This window comes from Pinus tabuliformis, chromosome 5_2, assembly GCF_031772625.1.
Source record: "Pinus tabuliformis cultivar Carrire ecotype Pingquan chromosome 5_2, CPIR1, whole genome shotgun sequence".
In the NCBI taxonomy this organism is placed as follows: Eukaryota; Viridiplantae; Streptophyta; class Pinopsida; order Pinales; family Pinaceae; genus Pinus; species Pinus tabuliformis.
The window spans coordinates 424908905-424934257 of record NC_142306.1 but is presented as its reverse complement, the minus strand read 5'-3'; the positions used below and the strand labels follow the sequence as shown (position 1 = coordinate 424934257).

The 25353-nt window shown below is 36.5% G+C and overlaps 1 protein-coding gene across 1 annotated transcript; it reads left to right on the top strand.

Annotated features, from left to right (window-relative positions):
* Positions 1 to 1194: 1194 nt before the first annotated feature.
* LOC149159414 (expansin-B11-like) lies at positions 1195 to 16395 on the top strand. Its single transcript, XM_089434299.1, has 3 exons — positions 1195 to 1572; positions 15839 to 16155; positions 16266 to 16395. The coding sequence occupies exons 1-3, from the start codon at positions 1195 to 1197 to the stop codon at positions 16393 to 16395; spliced, it is 825 nt and encodes a 274-aa protein (XP_089290425.1).
* The last annotated feature ends 8958 nt before the right edge of the window (positions 16396 to 25353 follow it).

Genomic DNA, 25353 nt, shown 5'->3' with positions numbered 1-25353 from the left:
AGGCAGTGGAATAGGATGAAATATGACGACTTACTTCTTCATTTACAGATGCTGCGATCAATGCATAGGCTTTGTTGTTCTTGTTTTCCCAAATGGCGAGTTCTTTGTCTGATGTAGGCTGCATAGGGTCTTTGTCTTCTTCTCCCACACACACTCCTTTCCACAACTCATTGTAGATGAGGGTGTGTTTTACCATCCGAGACCATTCAGAATAGTTCTCCTTGCCAGTGAGAACTATTCCGACCATAGAGATGATTGAATGCATTCTGTAAAAAAATACTTCTGCTAAAAAAAAAAACTTCTGCTGATAAAAAAAACTTTCACTCAGGCTAAAAAATCACCATAAATCCCTGAGCCCATAACCAGATTGAGTATCATTTCTATTAAACACAGATTGAAAAGTTTATTCAAAATCTGGTGGCTGTGCAGAACAGACCTTGTAGCAAAAGAAGATAGCTTAGGATTTTTTTTTTTTTAATGATAAAAATCCCCAGTTACAGTCTTCAACCCACCATGAAAGCCGTGAATGAAGCATCAACTAAAACACAACAAATCCATGTTATAAAACTTGGTCTCTAATTCAACGACAAAGCCTTTGTTTGAAGCCTTTGATCACCATCATGACAATAAGAAAAATGAAAACATCTTAACCCTGCTGTCGACGCTTTCTCAGTAACCAATATCTTTATGCGGATCTATCCGAGACCATAGATGCAACTATTTGATTCAACGAAAATATATAGCAATTTTTCAGATTGTGCTACAGCGGAGGCTTAAGTGACAAAGAGAAAGAATAGCTTAAGCTATGCCCCGAGTATGACAATATCAAACAGACTCAGATAAATCATATGACAAGGATTGCTCCGCCAGCAACTGATACCACCTACCCCGATACCGTTCTACCCCGAGGGAAATCGCAGGCCAGATTCGAAGCTATAACCATAACCTACGGATTTCAAGAATCTGACCAAATGGAACAGCTCATGTTGCAGCCAACAGATCGTTAAGAGTTCCAGAAACAAAGAGAAAGAAGAAGTTCTTACCCTTGGACTCAATACTGCGTTTCTTGAGAAAGAAAACTGGAGAAGCTGAGATGAAAGCTCATAACACCAGTACAGATAACGACTCTTTCCGGAGGAAATGGGACTACAACAGCTTGAATTGCAGTAGGGGAAGCAGCGTATACATGAGAACATGGGTATTCTATTGAGTGGATGCCAAACTGATGAGACATCTGCCGACGCGTCCCTTACAGAGGATCACCTTAACAATTATAAGGTTAGCTCGTGTGTTATTTCACACCTCCTCGCAGAAGGAAATGTGGACCTTCACGCAGGAACGCGATCAGATCCAATACCTCCTCGCTGCGGAACTTTCAATTCTACGATGAAAAAGACAGCAGCTCAAACATTACCCGTGAATAAACTTCAATCAGCCGCTTTAGAGGAAAATTTGAGTTTTTCCACCAAATCCCGCGCCTTGACCATCCCTGGCTTTCCTGGTGTACACGTTGTGGAGAGGCAGCAGAAAAACGGATGCGCAGATGCGTTGGAATATGGACAGATATGTCAGGTCAGAGGCAGCGCAGAGAGGGGCAGCGAATTCAGGCAAACATTTATACAAAAAAAAATGTGCAGTCTCCAGGACAGAGGCACGGATGCGCAGTCTCTCAGGACAGAGGTTTCATGAGGCAGCAGAAACCTGGCAGAGGCAGGAGTTACAGCTATTTCTGGGACCTGTGCTCTGATACCATGTCAGGCCAGGGTAACTCCAGAATGAGCGGGAGAGAGAACTGATTGATATTATTCATTAGTTAACTTATATTTATATACATAAATACAACGGATCAGTTCATCTTCTAGATGACTATCTAGTTCACCCATCCGTTTCGGATTAGGTGTCAACAATCTAAAGTCAATCACGCTCCTTTTTCCTCTTTGATGCCTTCTTCAATTTTGCTTTCAAACTCTTGATTCTCGCCTTGCAAACTTTGTTCCTCGCCATGTAATGAATAGCCATGTGTCTCAACAAGTTTTTATCCTTGTTGGCCTTTTCTAGCTTCCTCTCCAAGTGGATATTGGCTCTTTCAAGCCATGACTCCCTATTGGCATTAACCTCCTGCTCAAGTGAAGTGAACTCCACCCTCCTCCTTTGGGCAGCTTGGCGATTCTCCCGAATGTTTTGCAACTCCATAAGTTGCTTATTCCTTTGCTCCAGGTACTGTATTCTCCATTGGGCTCTATCCAAGTTGATAGACAAGGCACCAATGTTCGCTTGTTGCTCCTAAATGATTTCTCTAAGATTTGTACTTTGTGGGCCCATATCAGTATCATCACCCTCAATGAGAATGAAATCAGTCTCCTACTCACCTGATGGTCCTTCCTCCTGTAGTGGCCTCTTGCCTCTGTCCTGAACCTGTTGTGCTGATGACAGAAGCGAGGCCCCTTCCACCCCGGGTGGAGATAACACTCGCTTTTCTGCTGCGAACAACTGTCTAGTGCCGTTCTGATATGTAATAAACACCGACATAGTAGTATTTTGCGCCTCGTGACCCTCATGTTGATAAGAAGGTCCACCTATCTCATGCAAAGCCTCTGAAGGTCCCTGAGGAGCTCTGAAAAACTCACAAGAGATGAAATCCTCCCAAGTGATGCCCTGTAAGCCAAGCTGATGAATGACTACAATTTTGATGAGAGAAAAATGGTAAATATTGTTGAACTACTGCTGAGGAGTCTTGTGCTGCACTAGGGTGGTCATCTTTTCTATGTTTTGGAACATGAAGTAAGGGATGTTCATCATCCGTACCCAGGTAAAATGCATCAACACCCTAATATGATAAGCATATAAACGGGAGAACCGACCCTCACAGCTGAAATACTTCATGATCAGTTTCATTAAAGGAGCATATCCATCTTTGAGGTACTGAAAAGGAAACACTCTCTTGAGCTGTATCAAAAAGCCAGGCTTGATCTACGATTCATAATGCTGTCGGTTAATTGCTGCATCTTGTTCCATTGTTCTCCAATGTTAGGTATGCAAGTTGCTAGTGAAATGGATTCTGGTGTTAATGTGAAAGTGACACCAGCTAGAGTAGCTTGACCATCATGTAAATGCAACACAAATAAGTGGGCCAACTCATGGTGAAATTTAATTTTAGCAACCTTTTCACAAAATTCATAGCAGGACTGGTGTTGGAAACAAGATATGGCAAGTGGGCAAGCCTGTAACTTAGCAAGGGTAGTTGGTTCTTCTCTAGTATGTTTGCCACCTCTATGAGGCCTCCTGGGTGCATGTACCTCTGTTGGTGAGTCACTGTGGGTCTCCTCTTCATACTCATATGAAGGATCAAATGCCATCTCTGCTAGTAAATAAACTGTCTTGGAGCTGCCTTGATGAGAAATAGGTGACTGTGATGTTTTTGACTTTTGGCCACCAAAGGAAGCAGTGATATGACGGACTGTGGAGGGGGGAAATAGTGAGGGATTTAGGGACTGTTGGGGTAGGGTTATTTAAGGGAAAAGGGAATTAGAGTGTAGTTTGGGAGTCTTTAGCATGAGACTAGGGTTTGGGAATTTGGATTTTGGATTTTGGGAAAGGGAACTTGGGATAGGGGATTAGCGAATTTAGGGGGTAGGAGAACTTAGGGAATAAGGAAATCAATGGAAAAATGGGGTAAGGGAGTGATGGAGGAATTTAAAGGATGGACTTGGTAGCAAAACAGTCAATACAAAACCCTAGCACTGTTTGCTTTGGAAATTTTGAAGAGGTAGGGTTTGATTTCTTTAAACAATCGCCATTCATCAACCACCATGAAACAAGCACCGAACTTGGATAAAAAACAGTGATGGAGGCTCAACCTACTTGTACCAAGACAAATCCACGCGTTTTGGGCGATTTTGGAGCAAGTGTTTGAATTTTCGGGCTTGTTGGCTGTGTGTGCCGCGCATCCAACCCAATGTGCCGCGCCCAGTGTATGCGTCGCGCCCGTGTCTTTTTGCACTAGGAAATGTAGTCCAATTTTTTCCTTGGATCCTACCTCAGGCTGAAAAGGTAGGATCCAAGGCAAACATCAAACCACGCTCAGCCTGGTAGCTAGCCCTACTGGGTTAGGAGAGGGATCTCTCTGGGTCAATCTCGGCAAATTATGATCAATGGGGGCTTGAGATGACTGATAGAAATACTGATATTAGGCTAGGTATAAGTGCAAGAGAGTTTGATTGAATAAAATGATGTTTTGTTGGCTCAGATGGAAAGGTCGATTTTGGGTGCGGGGATTGAGGCTCAGTCTTGCAGAGATCTCAATGGGGCAAGGTAGGAAATTGTTTTTGGCACTTAAAACTGAATGAGATGGAAGGAATAGATAGGTGATATGTTGAAGAGGGAAAGGGAAATCATGGATCCTCCCCAAATAGTTGAAAACATCAAGAAACTAAAGCAAACTTCAAGTAGAGCACTGCAATTTCAATGGATTCTACTTACACTCTTGTTTGCTTAGTTCAGAAGAAACAAGATAGAGAATGGAACACATAACACTTTAGAAAATCAAAATTACAAAGAAAAGCACTGTACCAAGACAAATTGCGACATGGATCCCAAAGAGTGCTGCAAATCCTGGTCTCAATTCCTTAGCCAAAATGAAAATATGAGTGTACAATGAAGCTCTTTGCTTTCTCAAAAGTCCAACCATGCTAATGACTGAAAAAAAACATAATATATACAAATCATAGCTCATCCTAGACTCTATGGGTCGATCTCACATGTTTAGGAGCTGATCCAACTGATTATAAACTAGGAACTAGAAATCAGGCAGTGGAGCAACATGCCTCTAGAAACTAGGGAACTGTTCCATTTAGTTTCAAACAACTTTTTAACAGATGAATCTACCTTACTAAGTGAAAATTTGACATATTTACATCATTATCCATCAATTTACATGAAATTACATCATAATTTTCCATTAAGAGAGTGAAAAAGTCAAACTAGCCAAAACTGGGCAAAAAACAGAGCAATACTTGGTCAAATTGGCAATTTTTTCTCTATGCGCCGCCCCTGATTCTCTATGCGTAGTGCCTGTTAGGACCCACTTTTTGAGGCCTTCCCAGTGTCTAAATTATCTCCAAGTGTGCTTGTTGGAAATGTCTTCCTGTATAATTTCCAACCCAAGTGGAATTTTTCAATTTGGCCTTCATTTTCCCTATCAAAAATCAAATCTCCCAAGACTGCTTCCTGTGTGTCAAAATAGGGGCAGTGAGGTCATTTTTTGAGTGTTTTTGACCTTTTTGAGGGCTCAAACCTGCCCAAATTTCTTGGCCATAGGTAGGAAAGCACAATTTTTCATTCCAAATCCACAAATTTTGATTTTTTGTGCTTTGGAGGCTCCTAGCATAAGCGAGTGCCATGTGGCGCAGCGCATAGGGCAGAAAAACCTATTTTTTGTGCCAAAAATTTCAAAAATGCAAAAAGTGCCCCAAATTTTTGAAAATTTGGCTGAGTCTTCTCTATCAAGAGCTATGTTGGGCCAAGGAATCCTCAGCCAATATCTGAAGTCGATCATGCTCCTTTTGCCTCTTTGATGCCTTCTTCAATTTTGCTTTCAAACTCTTGATTCTCGCCTTGCAAACTTTGTTCCATGCCATGTAATGAATAGCCATGTGTCTCAACAAGTTTTTCTCCTTGTTGGCCTTTTCTAGCTTCCTCTCCAAGTGGATATTGGCTCTTTCAAGCCATGACTCCCTATCGGCATAATAACCTCCTACTCAAGTGAAGTGAAATCCACCCTCTTCCTTTGGGTAGCTTGGTGATTCTCTCGAATGTTTTGCAACTCCATAATCACCTGTTGGTCCTAAAGTTGCTTATTCCTTTGCTCCAGGTATTGTATTGTCCATTGGGCTCTATCCAAGTTGATAGATAAGGCATCAATGTCCGCCTACTACTCCTGAATGATTTCTCTAAGATTTGTGCTTTGCGGGCCCATATCAGTATCATCACCCTCAATGAGAATGAAATCAGCCTCTCGCTCACCTGATGGTCCTTCCTCCTGTAGTGGCCTCTTTCCTCTGTCCTGAACCTGTTGTGCTGATGACGGAAGCGAGGTCCTTTCCACCCCGGGTGGAGATAACACTCGCTTTGCTGCTGCAAACAACTGTCTAGTGCCCTTCTGATATGTAATAAACACCAACATAGTAGTAGTCTGCACCTCGTGACCCTCATGCTGATAAGAAGGTCCACCTGTCTCATGCAAAGCCTTTGAAGGTCCCTAAGGAGCTCTGAAAAACTCACGAGAGATGAAGTCCTCCCAAGTGATGCCCTGTAAGCCAAGCTGATGAATGACTACAATTTTGATGAGAGAAAAATGGTAAATACTGTTCAACTGCTGCTGAGGAGTCTTGTGCTGCACTATGGTGGTCATCTTTTCTATGTTTTGGCACATGAAGTAAGGGATGTTCATCATCTATACCTGAGTAAAATGCATCAGCAGCCTGATATGATAAGCATATAAACGGGAGAACCGGCCCTCACAACTGAAATAATTCATTATCAGTTTCATTAAAGGAGCATATTCATCTTTGAGGTACCGAAAAGGAAACACTCTCTTGAGCTATCTCAAAAAGCCGGGCTTTATGTATGGTTCATAATGGTCCCGGTCAATTTGCTGCCTCTTGTTCCATTGTTCTCCAATGTTAGGTATGCTGGTTGCTAGTGAAATGAATTCTGGTGTTAATGTGAAAGTGACACTAGCTAGAGTAGCTTGACCATCATGTAAATGCAACACAAATAAGTGGGCCAACTCATGGTGAAACTGAATGCTAGCAGCCTTTTCACAAAATTCATAGCGGGACTAGTGTTGGAAACAAGAGATGGCAAGTGGGCAGGCCTGTAACTTAGCAAGGGTAATTGGTTCTTCTCTAATATGTTTGCCACCTCTATGAGGCATCCTGGGTGCATGTACCTTTGTTGGTGAGTCACTGTGGGTCTCCTCTTCATACTCATATGAAGGATCAAATGCCATCTCTGCTAGTAAATAAATTGCCTTGGAGCTGCCTTGATGAGAAATAGGTGACTGTGATGTTTTTGACTTTTGGCCACCAAGGGAAATAGTGATATGAGGGACTGTGGAGGGGGGAAATAGTGAGGGATTTAGGGACTGTTGGGGTAGGGTTAGTTAAGGGAAGAGGGAATTAGAGTGTAGTTTGGGAGTTTTTCGTATGAGACAATGGTTTGGGAATTTGCTTTTGGGATTTTGGGAAAGTGAACTTGGGATAGGGGATTAGTGACTTTAGGGGGTAGGAGAACTTAGGGAATAAGGAAATCAATGGAAAAATGGGGTAATGGAGTGATGGAGGAATTTAAAGGATGGACTTGGTAGCAAAACAGTCAATACAAAACCCTAGCAGTGTTTGCTTTGGAAATTTTGAAGAGGTAGGGTTTTATTTCTTTAAACAATCACCTTACATCAACCACCATGAAACAAGCAGCAAACTTGGATAAAAAACAATGATGGACGCTCAACCTACTTTTACCAAGACAAATCCATGCGTTTTGGGGGATTTTGGAGCAAGTGTTTGAAGTTTTGGGGTTGCTGGCAGTGTGCACCGTGCATCCAACCCAATGCACCATGCCCAGTGTATGCGCCACGCCCGTGTCTTTCTGCACTGAGAAATGTGGCCCAATGCGTCGCGCGAGTTATGTGCGCCGTGCCACCTACCTAGTGTGTCGCGCCTCTGGTTTTTGTCCGATTTTCTCCAACTTTGCTCTGCTCACCCCAAAATGTCTTTTCCTTGTTTCCACTTTGCAAATGAACTCTTGAAATGAAGAAATATATTATAAACAAGGAGCTTTTAAATTTTTGGCTCATAAAACCTATTTTTACAATGGTTTTTGAAATGACTTTATTTTCAAACTCTGTTTTTGGACTTTTTCACTTCATTTGAGTTGTGTGGTGAACTAAATGACCTTAGATTTCCTTGTTTTGCAAGTGTTGGAATTACTGGGGCAGGGAAAGTGATCAGGGTTACAGATGAAGGGATTTACAATAAAGAAAACAAAAATTTCATGATTTTTGTACAATAAAAGCAAAAATACTCTGTTTTTTTTCTCAAAACAGAGTTTTGAGGAAAAACACATTTCTGAGCACTTGATGATGAAATTTATTGATGCTGCAACCTCCTCATGGCCTACTGGTTATTATTGGACACTTTGAAACTCCTTTTGACGAAGCCCTAATGAAACCCTAGACCTAAATGACAATGAAACCCTAAAGCAAAACCTTTGAAATCTTTAATTCAAAAGATGACTGTATATGCTTTGAAATGAACAAACATGAGCCAACAGGTAGATAACATGAGGGAAACTGTAGGAAATCCACTACCGTCAGATGATCCATGCGCCTAATGGAATGCAGCTGACTGAGCGAGACACCTAATATGCAATGCAACAAGAGGATTTGATCATTGACGGAGGGATGAAGATACCGACACTAACACAGAGCATAATAATAAGGCCCTCCATCTATAGGAATTTAAGGATTAAACACAAGTAAGATAACCCTTTGAATCAACCTAAAAGAAAGCAAAGGAATTACAATAGAACACAGGAATAATAACTCCAATGCTAAACAACTAGCATGAACCAAATATGAGAACCGGAAGGTAACTAAAACCAAATAGAAAGGTACCCAGGATACCAATACCCTAAAACCAAAATTGGACAGGGGTAAGATATATGTTGAAATTGGCTATCTAGTAAAGGAAGCTCTGAAAAGACGACCACCAATTCGAATTCCAACCCCAAATGCAGATTGTCAATGTACAAGAAGAAGAACATGGATCCAAAGACTCGATGAATCCGAAACAAGACACAATGGTGAACCAAGGTTAAAATAGCCAAAGATGGGAAAGGGTATCTCCTCACTAAACCACCACCCTTCATATTTGAGCCAAAACACACACATGATGACAAATTTAAAGACTTGCACTATTTAGTGGACAATGCAACATTCCTGCTCACCCAACGAGGGGAATTTAACAACCCTTGTTGTCAGTTATACCTCCCAAGGACACTCAACTATGAAAAAACATAACACCCACATGTAGAGAATGGAATAGAAATGGGATATCATTTTAAATGATTTTCCGTTCATCCACCTATTCATGATATCTACCCCCATTGGGGATGAAGCCATCACGATGGTATCAATGTATAAAATATGTTCGTATCAATCATTGGAGAAAGGTGAGGTTGGCGATCATCAATAGACAGTTGTCGATACTGACATGCAATATTTTCTAAGTAGTTTGCGACTACATTTGTACGCTGATAGGAATGAATAACCAAAACATAATCCAACTGCAACAAAATTTCCTTTATAAAATGAACTATGAATATCAATCTCTAACTATGGATCAATGTGGAGGGTGGTTATGTAGATAGGAGTTATTTCAAGAAATTAATGACTACCATTGAATCTACATCAACCTGTAGAAGTTGATAACCTTATGGATAACAATATTTAGTGTTGTGTCCACTGCTAAAAATTCCACTAACTTATTAGATGTGAATCTATAGATGAGTGCAAAAATTTGCAAAAGGATCCCTATGGAATCATGAAAGTCCACCCCACAACTTGCAATACCTCGGTTCCCTTTAATCGCACTATTAAAAATTAATTTAACAAATCCACACAGAGGGCAAATGAAAGGAGAATTAGACAATGTAATATTTGGAGAGGTCAGTCGTGAAACAGACCGTGCCATTTTAGAAAGAGATGGAGTCAAGATAATACCTGTGCTTCAGGGCCATCAACCTTCCAACCATCCTCATTCGAAACAAAAGTGAATATAGTTTCACATATGTTTTGGGATATGAGTTCACGTATATGATGGATTTACGTTCTTGATTTCAAAAAAATTGATATCTTATCTCTTTCCATAAATTCCACAAAATGAATCCAGTACTTAGAACCTAGTCCTAGTTCATAATAGGGGTGGTAAAGGCCTTGACATTCCAATTTTTGAACCATACTAGAATCGGACCTTCATAAGTATTCTCTACACCAAACATTCCCATAAGAAAGGACTAAAACCTCAGTTGTACATGGATCATCTGTTGTCTTCATAATAAGAAAAGAAGTTATATTAATATTGATCGTAATAATAAGTCTAAACATTTTAAGGTTATTGATAAGACTAATGAATAATATATTATGAAACTTAATAATAGAACTTAATTTAATAGCTAAATTAATAAAATGTTAAGACTATAGTAGTAATATTAGTATTAAAGTGTTACTCTTAAATATTAATAAAATTATCGTGTTAATATTAGTAATAGTGTTAATAATAAAATAAATAATAATCTTAAAAATTAATGTAATAAATAAATTAGATTATAAATATACCTAGGTCACTAACAAAATTAATTATTAAAAGCTAAGAAAAGAGAACTCCAAACACCTAGGTTCAAACACTATAAACTAGAGGAAAGTGTGAGCATATGTTAAGTTATAACTTAGACGTGACACAGGCTAAAATATTAAAAAAGGAAGTTCATAATGAGGGCGTTAAAAATAATGTGTAAAAGTATAGGACGTTAAAAGGATTGTTAATTTCTTTAAGCCTAGCTACAAATTTACGCTCCAAACAAATAACCATGGATTTGAAATAAATAATGCTTTCGAATATGATTTGTAAAAATAAATATTTTTGTTTTTAACCAAATAAACAATAGAAGAAAAAAATACTCGAAACTAATCACATGCAACAAAAAATAACACATATATGCCTTGGAAACCCTAATGTGGGGAAACTTGCAAAGGTTGGGCTTCTTATTAAGCTTCAGGAAAAATATTTCTTTATCATAGTTAAACAAGAATTTTCATTGGAAAATACCCAACTAAATGTCTGAGACCTCTTTCTCTCACTTAGTTCTTATATCACCCACATGCACAAATTGATAGGAAAATTTTGTGTACAAAGAAAATTGGCCTCTCGGCTAAAGAGAAAACTTAGCCTCTCTATTGGTCTCGCTCTAGCTAGCTTTATCTAGCATTATATCACTCTTGCTATCAAATACCATGCTCGAATGAATCTCAACTTTTGTCAAATTGAATGTGCATATCCTTTGGCTTGAACCTCTTATTAAAAGGACCTAACCCTAATCTCAATAGTTGAGATTAGATCTCACTTTATCAAGATCAATAGTCATGACTTAGACTTAATATAAAGTAGAATTATTTTCCCTTTTATAAAAACGTACCCAAAAACCAAATTAAATTTCCGTCTAAAGTTTATACTCAGGAAATTCATTAATTAATTTATGTAGGAGATAATTGAGGTGACTCATTTCATGTCATGGCACATGATCCATGAAGAATCACCTTCCAACCTACAATCTCAATAGGGATGGAGTAGAGAATACAAGGGATGGGAAGAGAAAGGGAAATAAAGAAAAAAGTCGGGAAGAAAAACAGGAAAGAAAAAGAAAAGGGGGGGGGGGGGGGGGAGTGGAGGAGGAAAGGAGTTTTCAGGCACATGTGAAATAATGTCATAGGAGGATAGGATAGATGAATGACCATGAAGCTGAGCGGAAGTGGTCTTAAAGGTTACTTTTAATGGTATTCAATCATGCCGCTTGTTTTGTCACCTATCCTTCTCCACATGCCAAATCAACTGCTGCATAACACTATTAGCTCATTGTCAATGTCATAATATGAAAATTTTCAAAACTTTGAATTTATAATTCTTTTCAAAACTTCCAGTCAATAAACTTTTATTTTTTTTAGTGACTAGAGGAATCATCAACTTGGCATATTCCATACTAACGTGACATAGTGTTTATTTCGATCGTTGCCACTATAACCCCTAGGTTCCTACGTATACCCCTTCGACAAGAAATGAGTAAATCGATGGGATTTGAAGCTTGAACCTCTTGGTACGTAAAATTTAATTTACACAACCACCTCCAATTGAGTTGCTCCTTAGGGTTTATCAATTAGGTTTATTTTTCTAGTATTTTTGTGAGTACACAATATTGATATATCTACTACTATAGTTAACCCATTGCTTCACTAACAGTAATCCCATAAGTGACTCTTATATTTTTCATTATTTGTGGATTTCATATCAAATTAAAAATTTCACCCATCTCTATCCCTTGAGAAATTCTATCAAATAGTTGTCATGCATCTTGTAATCTTTCTATGTAAGAAAATTTTGATGCATATGGATCGAGCGTTGTAACATGGGCTCCAATACCATTTGTAACACCCCCAGTCAACCACTCGAGTGTATCGCCACCTCTATAATTTGATCTTTTTGAAAATTTCCCTTCAATTTTGCTCATGTATCATTGGTGAAGCACTTTTAATCATTCTCCCATGTAATGAATTCATCTATGGGAATGAAATTGCATAAATGTCACCATTTAAATCACCTTTCACATGCAACACATTAAAATATATCAAGCCCCAAGGGTTAGCTCAATTGGTCAAGGTGTTGTTGCTAAAGCACCTCGCCATTGGGAGGTCACGAGTTCAATTCTCCTCGACGCCTTTGGGTCTATGATTTGATTAGTTTGGCTTGTGGGATGTGATCACCTTGAGTGGATCTGCCTAGATTTTCCTCGAAAAAAATGAATATTAACATAAAAAAATCATATAAAAATAATAATATACACTTGTTTTTAAATGAAGAATTAACCGGTTGCATGTCTTAGACATTCCACCCTCCCATAGACCATGTTGCTCATAAGCTTTCAATGATGGGTCACCCCCAAGAGAGGGCCACAAATCTACAAGAAAAAAGGCTTATTTATAGCTAGCTATGGCACCTAATTAATGTTGAACATGAATAGTGCCATAATACCAAACTTTATTAGCCTTCCACTAATAATTTCACATTCCCCATCATCTCATAAAACCCATGGTATTGCACCCACTTCTATGCACTAGCAAACCATGAGGCTATATGACTAAAATTCCATGGATTTTGAATTCAACTGACTAGGGATTCCTCAAACTTGTACATTATAAGAGTTCCAACTACCCTTGAGACGTTTTTCTTAGTACCTTTTTGGCTTCGTACCAAGGTAACCTATCCTTGATTTTTTAATTCCACCTAGGGTTTTACTAGGATATAATCATGTCATAGGTTCACCCCTTCTTCCCATTCTGGGAGTCAAGTTATCTTCCATTGTACGAATGATGCAAAGCATGATGGGTGACTCTAACACACTTCACTTTTATGTGCACGCCCCTCCTTTGGAAAATGAAATATCTAAAGTCTCTTTATAAAATTACAATGAAACATGTGTATCTTTCGGCTTAGGCTTATTTTAATAATAACTTATCCACCTAGGAGTAAGTCCTTCATCACTTAGACCTAAGCCACATTTTTTATATGCATGGAGTCTAAGTGGCCCCATGCTCTATTGTTGGGCTTGCTTTACAACAGTAATGTATTTTATCAGTGTGATTTCATACCTACATAATTAGGCTATATGGATTCAAAGAATATAAACATAAGTATAATGGCCTAAAACACAGGCGCATGGGCATGTGGGCACCAAAAGAATCCTAAAATCACGATGCTAAACATGATATGTACATCACACAGTGAGGGGTCATCATAAAGGTGTTACACAAAATGTAAGATTTTATCTTATATTACTTTAGAGCAATAGTTTTGATTTTAACATAAACAAATAAGAAAAGTTTAAAATTAATCATTATTAAATTAAATACAATTAAAATCAATTCAATTAAAAAGTTACTAACTTTTTAAAGTAATTCAGTGTTTTAATAAATTTCATTTACTTAACTAATCACATTGTTACTGAAACATAGATGTTATCTAAATTAGTATTATGGGTCGGTCCATAAAATATTTCATTTAAGTAATTAAAGATATCACTCAACAACTATCAAGGAATTGCATAAAACGACCAAAAAGAAGAGTTACCTAACTATACAATTTCTTGATACTTGTTGTATGATATATTTAATTAAGTAATTAAAATACATTATGGATTGAGCCACACTATTAATTAAGTAAATAAAATATATTATTGAATAATAAATATAATTATCTAAGTAAATAAAATGTTATAACAATAAATTAGAAAATGGAAAAAATATATAAACCAACATTGCAATATATTACAAATATCAACATTTAATATCATATATTTATATTTACATTAAAAGTTATTATTATATTATTTTAATTCATATATATATATATATATAAAATCTATTATTAGTTGATTATTTGAAATAGTATGTATTATGTATTAATTATTACTTATTTGAAATAAATATATAATATTCTAATAGTTCATTTTTTAAGTTTTTATATTTATATAGCTTTTCGTTAAACTATGCATAACTTTATATTAAAATGTAATATACTCATAGGAGGTTTTTTTAGGGGAATGAAGTTATGGTGGGGCATAATTCAAAACTTTAAATGAAATGAAATAATAATATAATATAATTTAAAATGATAAAATATTAATAATAATAGATTGAATATTGAGATATTGTCAAACTCTAAGACGGGGACACGTATGGAGCTGTTAAATAAATAGATAAAATAGACGATGACCTAGTCTAACTAATAGATAAAATTGTCTTTTGGCCTAAATAAAATAATATAATCTTTACCAAGATTGTGATTTCTTGTTGTTTAAAGTACATTTTTAGATTAAATGCATAAATGGATTAAGCACACCCAAAAAGCCCAGAGGCACTCCATCTTTGCAAATAAAAAAATAAACTTATAATTTAAAAAAATCTATATAGTAGTTTGAAAAAAATTGACAAGAAATAATGCTCGAAGAAAAGATCATTTTGTCTATTAGTTGAAGTAAGCTTCAATATATTAATAATAATAGATTGAATATTGAGATATTGTCAAACTCTAATATTGAGATATTGTTGTTTAAAGTAAACTTTAGAATTAAATGCATAAATGGATTAAGCACATCCAAAAAGCCCAAGACACTCCATCTTTGCAAATAAAAAATTAAACTTACAATTTAAAAAAATCTATATGATATTTTGAGAAAAATTGACGAGAAATAATGCTTGGAAAAAGATCATTTTGTCTATTAGTTGAAGTAAGCTTCAATTAAATATTTGTTGAGTAATGAATATTATTACATAAATTAATAATAAAATAAATAAAAAAATGAATAAAATGAATATTTATTTATACAGAACTGAAATTTTATTATATTTTAATGAACCTACCCTCGTACATTATCATTATATTATATTATAATATATTAATGGTTTACATTAATTATAATATAATTATAATTCACACTTTAAGTATACATAAAAAAAATTAGTTTAAATGAAATAAAGTAATAAATATAATATAATTTCAAAATATAAAATATTGATAATAATTAGTTCACACTTTACATATGCCCAGAAACTAGACTAAATGAAATAAAATAATGAATATAATAATATATTGGAGAAAATGGAGAAACTGTCAACACCCTAAAACGAAGTAGTTGCCAATGTTTTTTACTATAAATGTAGAAGAGGTTTAGGGGTTGTGGTACACTATAGTTTCGGTTTAGGGGTTGTGGTAGACTGTAGTTTCGGTTTAGGGGTTGTGGTAGACTGTAGTTTCTCTAAGTCCAATAGAAGAGTTTATGTTGTGCGCTTCGTTTGCTTCGAAAATGAGACTCTCTTTTAGTTATGTGATCACAATTGTAATTCTGTGCAAATGGGTGGCTGTGAGTAATGGCTGGCATTGTAGTATTAGTATTATATTATATACAAATTGGAATGAAAGAGAAAATGAAATTGTATTTCTAATTTTGTTGCACTGCAGGAGGCGCATGTGGATTCAGAGGCATAGTGAAAGGATCCCCTTTCAATTCAAAAATAGCCGCAGGAAGATCAGTCCTGTTCAAAGGCGGACAAGGTTGTGGAGCTTGCTATCAAGTAAAGTGCACTGAGAGCGGCATTTGTTCTGGAAAGACGGTGACTGTGGTGATCACCGATGAATGTCCAGGTGGCGGAGTCTGCAGAGGTGGAAAAACACACTTTGATCTCAGTGGTGCCTCCTTTGACAGCATTGCAGCTCCCGGTAAAGATGCAGACCTCCGTAAGATTGGAATCGTGCCTATATCATTCCAACAGTATTTTATATCTACTCTGCTGAATTAACCCCCCATCAATAACAATTTGGCCCATTTATAATTTCAATTGTTTTTACATAAAACACACTTGCTTTTTGTTGGTTATGCAGGGTGCCTTGCCAATACTCGGGGATGAATGTTGCCTTCCACGTTGACGCAGGAGCCAATAATTTCTATTTCGCAGTATTTATTCAATATCAAGCAGGAGATGGTGATCTTGCAGCAGTTGAGCTACAATAGGTATTCTGCACATATATATGTAAGGCTTTTGAGATACACAGATCTAGATCTACAAAACAATAAACAAGCTTGCAAGAGGAGGAAGGAAGCGAGCAAGAATTGAGAAAAGAATGAAATTGATTCTACAATATTAGTTTTAGAATAAATACATAAAAGCAACTAAGTTAAGCTTAGTTGTGCATGCAATAACTAAAGCTAACTAAAGCTAAGCTTTATCTTATGTTAATGTGTACATGTGCCACATGCAAGCAATAAGTTAACTGGAGGTAATCTAGGTGCATGTACACCAACATAGCTAGTCTAAGTGCATGTACACCAACACCCCCCCTTAAGCATAACTTAGGTGAGTGTGATGCAAAATGAATGAGTCCCGGCAACACGGCCATTTTAGGTACCCATATACAATGCATAAAAAGGAGGAAAGAGGGAAAACCCAGTGGGAAGAAAACCCCCCCTCAAAATATAATGCAAAAGTAGAGAAAAGACAACTGCTAGGCAGTCGTGTCCTTCACCCCGAGATGATCTCGTAGGAATCGAAACTTCTGCTCAGTGAAAGTCTTGGTGAAGATGTCAGCAATCTGCTCGGAACTAGGACAGTACTGAAGATCGATGATCCCATCATGAATGAGTTCTCTAATGAAGTGCATGTGGATCTCGATGTGTTTGGTATGCTTCCGCTACACTGGATCTCTGCAAAACTTTAGCGTACTTTGATTATCGCACCAGATGACAGTTGGATGATGGACACTAATCCCAAGCTCAGATAGGAAATGTTGTAGCCAAATTGCCTGAATAGTGGCATTGACTGCTCCTCTATACTCAGCCTCTGCTGATGATAAAGCAATGGCAGTCTGCTTCTTACTTGACCAACAAATTGGGCCGGATCCCAAACTAAGTACATAACCAAAAGTAGACTTGCGATCAATGGTGTCGCCAGCCCAGTCTGAATCTGTGAACCCAATGAGATTCAAAGAACAATTGGCTGCATAATGAATCCCATAGGTGATTGTCCCCTGGACATATCGAAGGATGCGCTTTGCAGCATTCCAGTGTAACTCATGTGGCTCCTGCATGTATCTGGAAACTGCTCCGACAGCATAGGAGAGATCAGTATGGGAGTGAGTGAGATAAAGAAGACTTCCCACAAGCTGGCGATACAATGTGCAATCAGCCAATGGTGTGTCTTTGCCATTCTCAAGATTTATCCCTAATAAGAAAGGTGTGGCTGCTGGCTTGCAGTCACTCATGTGAAATCGTGCCAAAAGATCTCTGGCATATTTTGGTTGAGAAATGGTAATGCCAGAATCACGCTGATGGATCTCTAGTCCAGGAAGAAATTTAGCAAGCCCATGTCTTTCATAGAAAACCGCTTATGCAATGCAGTTTTGATGTTAGTAATGACAGAAGTTGAACTACCCGTTATCAAAATATCATCTACGTAGAGTACTATGATCAACAAGGAGTCAATTTTCTTCAGAAAACAAACATTGGAATCAGATTTTCAGCGTACAAAATTTTGAGATAACAAATAAGAATCCATCTTTGCATACCATGCTCTAGGTGCCTGCTTGAGGCCATAGAGAGACTTCTTTAGTTTGCATACCAGAGATGAATTCTGCATGTATCCCGGTGGCTGCTCCATGTAGATTTCCTCCTCGAGATCACCATGAAGAAAGGCATTCTTCACATCCATATGATGAACCTCCCATCCTCTTGCTGCTGCAATGGAGAGAGCTAGCCGAATGGAATCCATTTTTTCCACTGGAGAAAAAGTCTCATCATAGTCAACACCATGTACTTGCTGAAAACCTTTTGCTACCAATCGTGCCTTATATCGATTAACTTGGCCATTTGATGCTTTCTTGGTCCAGTAAACCCACTTGCATCTCACAAGTTTGTGATTTGAAGGTAGCGGAACCAAATCCCAAGTCTGGTTCTCAATGAGAGAGTTATATTCCTCATCCATGGCGGCTTCCCATTCAGGGTGCCCATTTGCTTCTGCATAAGTTTGTGGATCAGATCCATGCATCATATAAGCATGCATGGGCATGGATGGCTCCATAGCTAAGAGTGCTTGCGGATCTTCCTCAATCAGAGGGATAGAGGCAGGATCATCAAGGATATCACTCATGCTGCGCCATTTTTGTGTTGAAGGTGGTCGATAATCTTCCGAACTACATGCAGAAGTATGATCTCGATGTTCAACAACTGGTGGTCTAACAGGGGTCACAGGAAAAGACTCATCTTCATCGGAATGTTGGTCTGAAGTTTCATCTGCATACTCATCAATCAGTGGTGATGAAAATTTGGTAACAAGGTCATCTACTCGTGCATGCAAAATATCTTCGTCAAACTTTACACTCCTTTCAATAAAGAGCTCTTCAGTGTGGATATCAAGCAATCTGTACCCTTTGCCTTCATCAGAATATCCAACAAACATGCATGCTTTGCTTTGAGGCTCCAAAGCCTTTCTCTTCTCTGGAGGAATGTGGGCCCATGCTTGAGATCCAAAAATGCGAAAATGACTAACTTCAGGTTGCATGCTAGTCCAAGCCTCAAAAGGTGTTTTTCCAGTAACAGATTTATGAGGAGATCTATTCTGGATGTATGAGGAACAATTAATAGCTTCGGCCCACAATTTCGACGGAAGAGATCTTGCATGCAACATGCAATTAGCCATCTCTTTCAAAGATCGATTTTTCCTTTCAGCCACGCCATTTTGCTATGGAGTGTAAGGAACTGTATGCCAGCTTCATCACAAAGATTCTTGATATCTTTGTTGACATATTCCGTCCCATTATCTGTGCGGAGTATTTTGATGCGTTTTCCAGACTGATTTTCTGCATGCGCTTTGAAAATCTTTAGATGTTGAAAAACTTCAGACTTGAGTTTCAAGAAGTAAACCCAAGTGAATCTCGTGTAATCATCTATAAATGACAACACATATCTTGCTTTGCTCATTGAAAGCACCGGAAATGGACCCATGAGATCACTATGTACAAGTTCAAAATGTGAAGAGGCTCTCCATGCATGCCCCTTCTCGAATTTTTCTTGTGGATGCTTTCCAAGAGCACATCCATTACAAACACCATCTGAAAATTCAATGGTTGGCAATCCTTTGACCATCCCTTGCTTACTAAGATGTTGCATATATCTGAAATTCAAGCGCCCAAATCTCTCATGCCAAATCCTACTTTCTTCATTTGCATGCGTAAGTAGCAAAATAGAATATGATTGAGGAACAAAATCAGAAAATGTATACAGACGAGATTGATCATTTACCTTGCCAGATGCAATCTTCAAATTGGTTTGCATGTCATAAATGCTCACGGAATCTGGGGTAAATTCCACTGTCCTTCCGCTGCCTGTGTGTGTCATCTGATACACTGAGAGAAGATTCACAGAAAGCCTTGGAATATGCAAGACATTTTCAAAACTTCCATCTTCGAATTGCACTCTTCCTTGTCCAGTTGCTGCAACTTCATAATCATCCCCCATGAGAATGGGAGGACCTGAGTATGCATGTAGAGAAGAAAAGGATTCCTTTGAAGAAGCCATATGATGTGAAGCTCCTGAATCGATGATCCATTCTTGTGGTGCAGAATGAAGAGCAATCAAAGCATGCCCGTTACCTCTTGGATCTGGTGCTTTTTCTCCAAACTTCTTCTTAGCATTCTCAGGAATGTGGTCTCCAAGATTGTGTTGCTGGAGTGTCTGCACCATAAGATCTATAGTCTTCTTCATGCATGTAGATTCAGGATGAAAACCGCGGTGGCAATAATTGCACATTGATTTCCCTTTCATTCCTTTCCTTTCCTTTGAGCCAGATGATCCATCAGGGGGTTTGGGATGTCCTCCCTTTCTTGGATCAGGATCCTTCTTCCCTTTTCCTTTCTGATGGTCTTTGGAATTTGCCTTTCCTTTTGCATGCACAGTAAGTGCATGCGCTTTGGAATTTTCAAGTGTGCTCATTTTGATGAGCTTATCTTGCTCATGCATCAAAGACTGAATAAAAGAATCCAGTGAGGGCATCTTCCAATTTGCACCAGTTGCAGATCTGACTGTGTGGAATGTAGAGATGAATACTGCATACTCTGGACCAAGTTTTGATAAAATGGAAAGAATCAACTGATTTTCTTGCTTGGATTTGTCGATCCCGCATCCTTTCAGCTGAACCAACAAGGCTTTATACCTTGTGAAAAAATCTTGAATGTTCTCAAAGTTTCTTGGATCTAATGAGTTTAACTCATTTTCGAGAATGTGACCTTGCATTTCATCCTGTTTTCCAAACAATCCTTCCAATTTTTTCCATATTTCATTTGGAGTTGAACATGATTCAACATGAAATAGCAGTTTCGGAGAAATAGATAAACATAGGATGCCGAAGGCCTCGTCCATGCGATTGAAATATCTTGTTTTCTCCATTGCCGATGTTGGTTCAACTTTCGTTTCCATGGTTATTACAAATCCCTGTGCTCTGATACCATGTAAGATTTTTGAGATACACAGATCTAGATCTGCAAAACAATAAACAAGCTTGCAAGAGGAGGAAGGAAGCGAGCAAGAATTGAGAAAAGAATGAAATTGATTCTACAATATTAGTTTTAGAATAAATACATAAAAGCAACTAAGTTAAGCTTAGTTGTGCATGCAATAACTAAAGCTAACTAAAGCTAAGTGTGCTTTATCTTATGTTAATGTGTACATGTGCCACATGCAAGCAATAAGTTAACTGGAGCTAATCTAGGTGCATGTACACCAACACAGCTAGTCTAACTGCATGTACACCAACAATATACCCAAGTTTTATGATATATACACAGATTCATACTTTGTGTATATATATGATGAGAGAGAGATTTATATAAGAGCTGGGATTTTGTGTCATATGATCTCTGGTTTTTTTATTTGATTTTGATGCAGGCAAACTCTAAATCATGGCAAAAGGTGACACATAAATGGGGTGTAAACTGGGTTCTCAATAGCCCTAACCCTCTCCAAGCGCCTTTCTCTATTCGATTGACCTCTCTTTCCAGCAAGAAAACGCTCACGGCAAACAACGTTATCCCAAAAAATTGGCAACCCACTGCTACATACAAATCGAATGTCAACTATCACTAAGGGTCAATTGCACCCACTGCTCTCACTCTATGAGAGGCATGCCACACACGCATTGATATTTTTGTTTCTTTGTCAAGAAATTTTGTGTATATCACTAGCAACAGTGCTCTACTCCCTTCGAGTGTAAGAGTCCACTATATAGTCTTGTTTCCTGATATAAAGGAAGGGGTTTTGCATAACATGACGTTATATAATTTCGTATCATTAAATCTTTTTGTTTTTTAGATTTTAAATGCTTGCTTTTTTAAATATGTTAAAATAAATTGTTTTTTATTATATTTGTGTTTTAGAGTTTTATCAAATTTAAAATGTAAATTTTGAACTATATTGCAATTTAGTTTCAAAAACAATAATGGAAAACAATAATTTCATATATATAAAAAAAATCATAGATGAAATTCTAAAATGATTTAATTGTGTAAATAGGTTACTTATTCTACATTTGGGATGGGAAAATAGTGCACTGTTTTTAAAATAAAATATTAGATAAAAAAATAATAATGTAAAATATAATATTAACTCATTTTAAAATAATACAAATTAAAAATAACTAAAATAATAAACAGTTTCAATTTAGTTTGTTATATCGTAATTTTAGCTTTGGTCTTATGGATATATAGTTCTTTTACCAATTATATTAAAAAATAATAAAATATTAGGTAAAAAATAATAATGTAAAATATAATATTAATTCATTTAAAAATAACAAAAGTAAAAAATAACTAAAATAATAAATAGAACATAAAATATAATATTAACTCATTTTAAAATAATAAACATTAAAAATAACTAAAATAATAAACAGTTTCAATTCAGTTTGTTATATCGTAATTTTAGTTTTGGTCTCATGGACATATGTTTTTTTTTACCAATTATATTTAAAAAATAATAAAATAATCAATTTACAATTTAAAAACACTATTGATAACAAAAAAGACATGGTTCACTATTGATTATGAATCAAATAGTTAATTTTATCCTTAATAGATGGTTTTTATATAGAGAGATAAAGTAATTAAAAGTAAAATAAATTGAGTGCTTTATGCATTTTAGTACGAGCGAGTTGTGTAATCCATACAGAATTGACACATAGCATTTAAGAATAATTTGATAACGAAGTTTAATATTAACAACGTCTGTAATTCATTATATGATTTTGGTATTTAAAAACATATGTATAAATAAAAAGAAAGATTCATACCATAAATAAATGTTTCAATGTCCATATTAAGTAATGCAATTTTATATTAATTTTAATTTGTATGATAAGTAATTGGAATTATTATTATATTAACAATAAAAATAATGTGAGATAAATAAATGGACACAACACGTGTCAATTTATAATAAATATCCAACCACTTACTTCATTATAGCTGACATGTTACAATTTTTTTTTAAAGAATGATAAAAGCTAATTAAATTATTATTATTATTTATAAGAAATTAATATATAAATAACATATCTACATTTAATAAAACATGGAATACTAATCTTAAACTTATTTTTCACCACAAATAAAGAGATTTTATTCATTTTACTTAATATGCATATCTTATGTCTTACCCCACAAACAAGGAAATCTTAAACATCAATTTCAATTCTAAAAGTTATTCTTAAAAGTAAATTATTATTATTATTATTGAATCGATTGTTATTTATTTATCTAGGATGGTAGGAGTGGGGGGTTGTTTTTCACCCCAAAAGACTTACAGAAACATCTTATGCTTGGAAATTGAGACCTAGCTAAAACAACTAGCCAAAGGCTCTAGCTCATAATCTAAATTCACTCATAATTATCATCCTTAGCCTTGGCTTTCTTCCAAAACATAATAAATTGAAAAATATATCTTTAAAAAAATCAATGCTCACATTCCCAAATTTCAACTTTGTAAGTTGTTCCATGTTCTTCCCTAGAGTAATCAAGAATTAGACAAATTGGCCATTAAAGGGACTAGTTTGGAAACATGAATGATATGGATCAATCGACTAAGTCAATATGACATATCCCCTGATGCTCCTCCTTCCATGGGAATGGATAAGTTATTACTATGTCTTTTTTTGTTACTACTATGTTTTAATTTGGTAATGTAAGTATTATTTTATTATTTTTAAATGTAACATTATAGGATAATATCTTTCCCTTATTGGACTGTAGAGAGACCTATCGGTGCAATTAAATAGTTAATCCATTTTTATATATGAAAATATTAAATTTAAATAAGTGATTGACTAATCCATTTTTATATATGAAGATAATAAATTTAAATCAGTGATTGACTAAATTCACAAGGCTCGAAAATGTTTTAATATTCATACTCACTTAAGAAGCCATACAACAATATTCATCAATGCATTATAAGTCATGTCACTTGCAGGGATTTGAACCTAGGTGGGGAAGATTACAACTATTTTGCTAAACCACCAAAGATAACACTAGTTGATTGATAATTATTAAGTATACTAGGAACGCCGATAAAAATTGCCTTGTAAGCTTATTCCTCTAGCTCAAGAAAAGATAGAAAAGATAGATCAATGCCTTAGAATTCAGCCTCTTCGAGGGGGCAACCTCCTTTACATTACATAAGTGAACAATTATTGTATGATACAAATGACAAAACCTCCTTTCTATATATAGGAGTCTAAGGAGTCACAATATAATCCAACCGACCTAACAATAATAATATAAAGCCACAAAAATAACAATAGAGGGATTCTATGGGGCACAGAAATAACAATATGGGGGTAATAGGGGCACAACAATATAAATAAGGGGTATAACTACAATAGTAATGTGGTAATCACTAGTATTATAGGGACCCAACATGCCCCTCTCCTTCAAAAAAGTGTTGTCCTCAACGCTTGAGTAGTTCTGGATACTTCTGCATAAAATTCTCATCCTCCCATGTGGAATCTTCAGTGGATAAGTTCTTCCACTTGATAAGATACTCTGAAATTGATCGATTTCGTAGCTGTCGAGTTCTTGTTTCTGCGAATGCTTCAAGTTCCAATATAATTTTTCCTTCCTCGTCAAGTTCTGGCAATATTGTTTGAATTGGGAGCTTGTCGCCTATAACCTTCTTTAAACATGAAACATGGAAAACTGGGTGCAATCGAGAAGCTGCAGGAAGCTCCAATTTGTATGCCATAGTACCAATCTTTTGCAACACCTTGTACGAACCATAATACTTTGGTGATAATTTATTATCCTTCTTAGCTTGCTTTAGGGACATTTGCTTATATGGTTGTAGCCATAGGAATACCCAATCACCTACATCAAAACTTCTTTCACTGTGATGTTGATCTGCCTGTTGTTTCATTCTATTTTGTGCCAACACGAGGTTATCCTTTAAGAGTTGGAGGACTTGTTGTTGATGTTCGATGTGATGTTCCACTTCCTGAACCATAGAATTTTCTCTAAAATATGATGTGATGGATGGTGGTTGATACCCATAAAGTGCCATAAATGGGGTCATTTTTGTTGTTGTATGGAAGGAAGTGTTATACCACCATTCAGCCAGAGGCAACCATTTGACCCATTGTGTCTATTTATCAGATACAAAGCAACGAAGATATCCTTCCAAACATTTGTTTACCATCTCAGTTTTCCCATCAGATTGAGGATGATAAGATGAGCTATGAGCTAACTGAGTACTAAGACAAGAAAATAATTCTGTCCAAAAATTTCCAATGAAAATGGGATCTCTATCACTTACAATAATCTTTGGGTTTCCATGTAGCTTTTGAACTATTTCCGTAAATGCAGTAGAAACTATACTGGCTTTAAATGGATGTGATAATGCACAAAAGTGTGCATAGTTGGTAAGTCTGTCAAC

Excerpts from the sequence above, each read along its gene's own strand:
- LOC149159414 (XM_089434299.1), top strand. The coding sequence starts at position 1,195 with ATGGGTATTCTATTGAGTGGATGCCAAACTGATGAGACATCTGCCGAC. Across the intron at positions 1,573-15,838 it reads AATATGGACAGATATGTCAG|ACTGCAGGAGGCGCATGTGG; the intron begins GTCAGAGGCAGC and ends TAATTTTGTTGC. Across the intron at positions 16,156-16,265 it reads GTGCCTATATCATTCCAACA|GGTGCCTTGCCAATACTCGG; the intron begins GTATTTTATATC and ends TTGGTTATGCAG.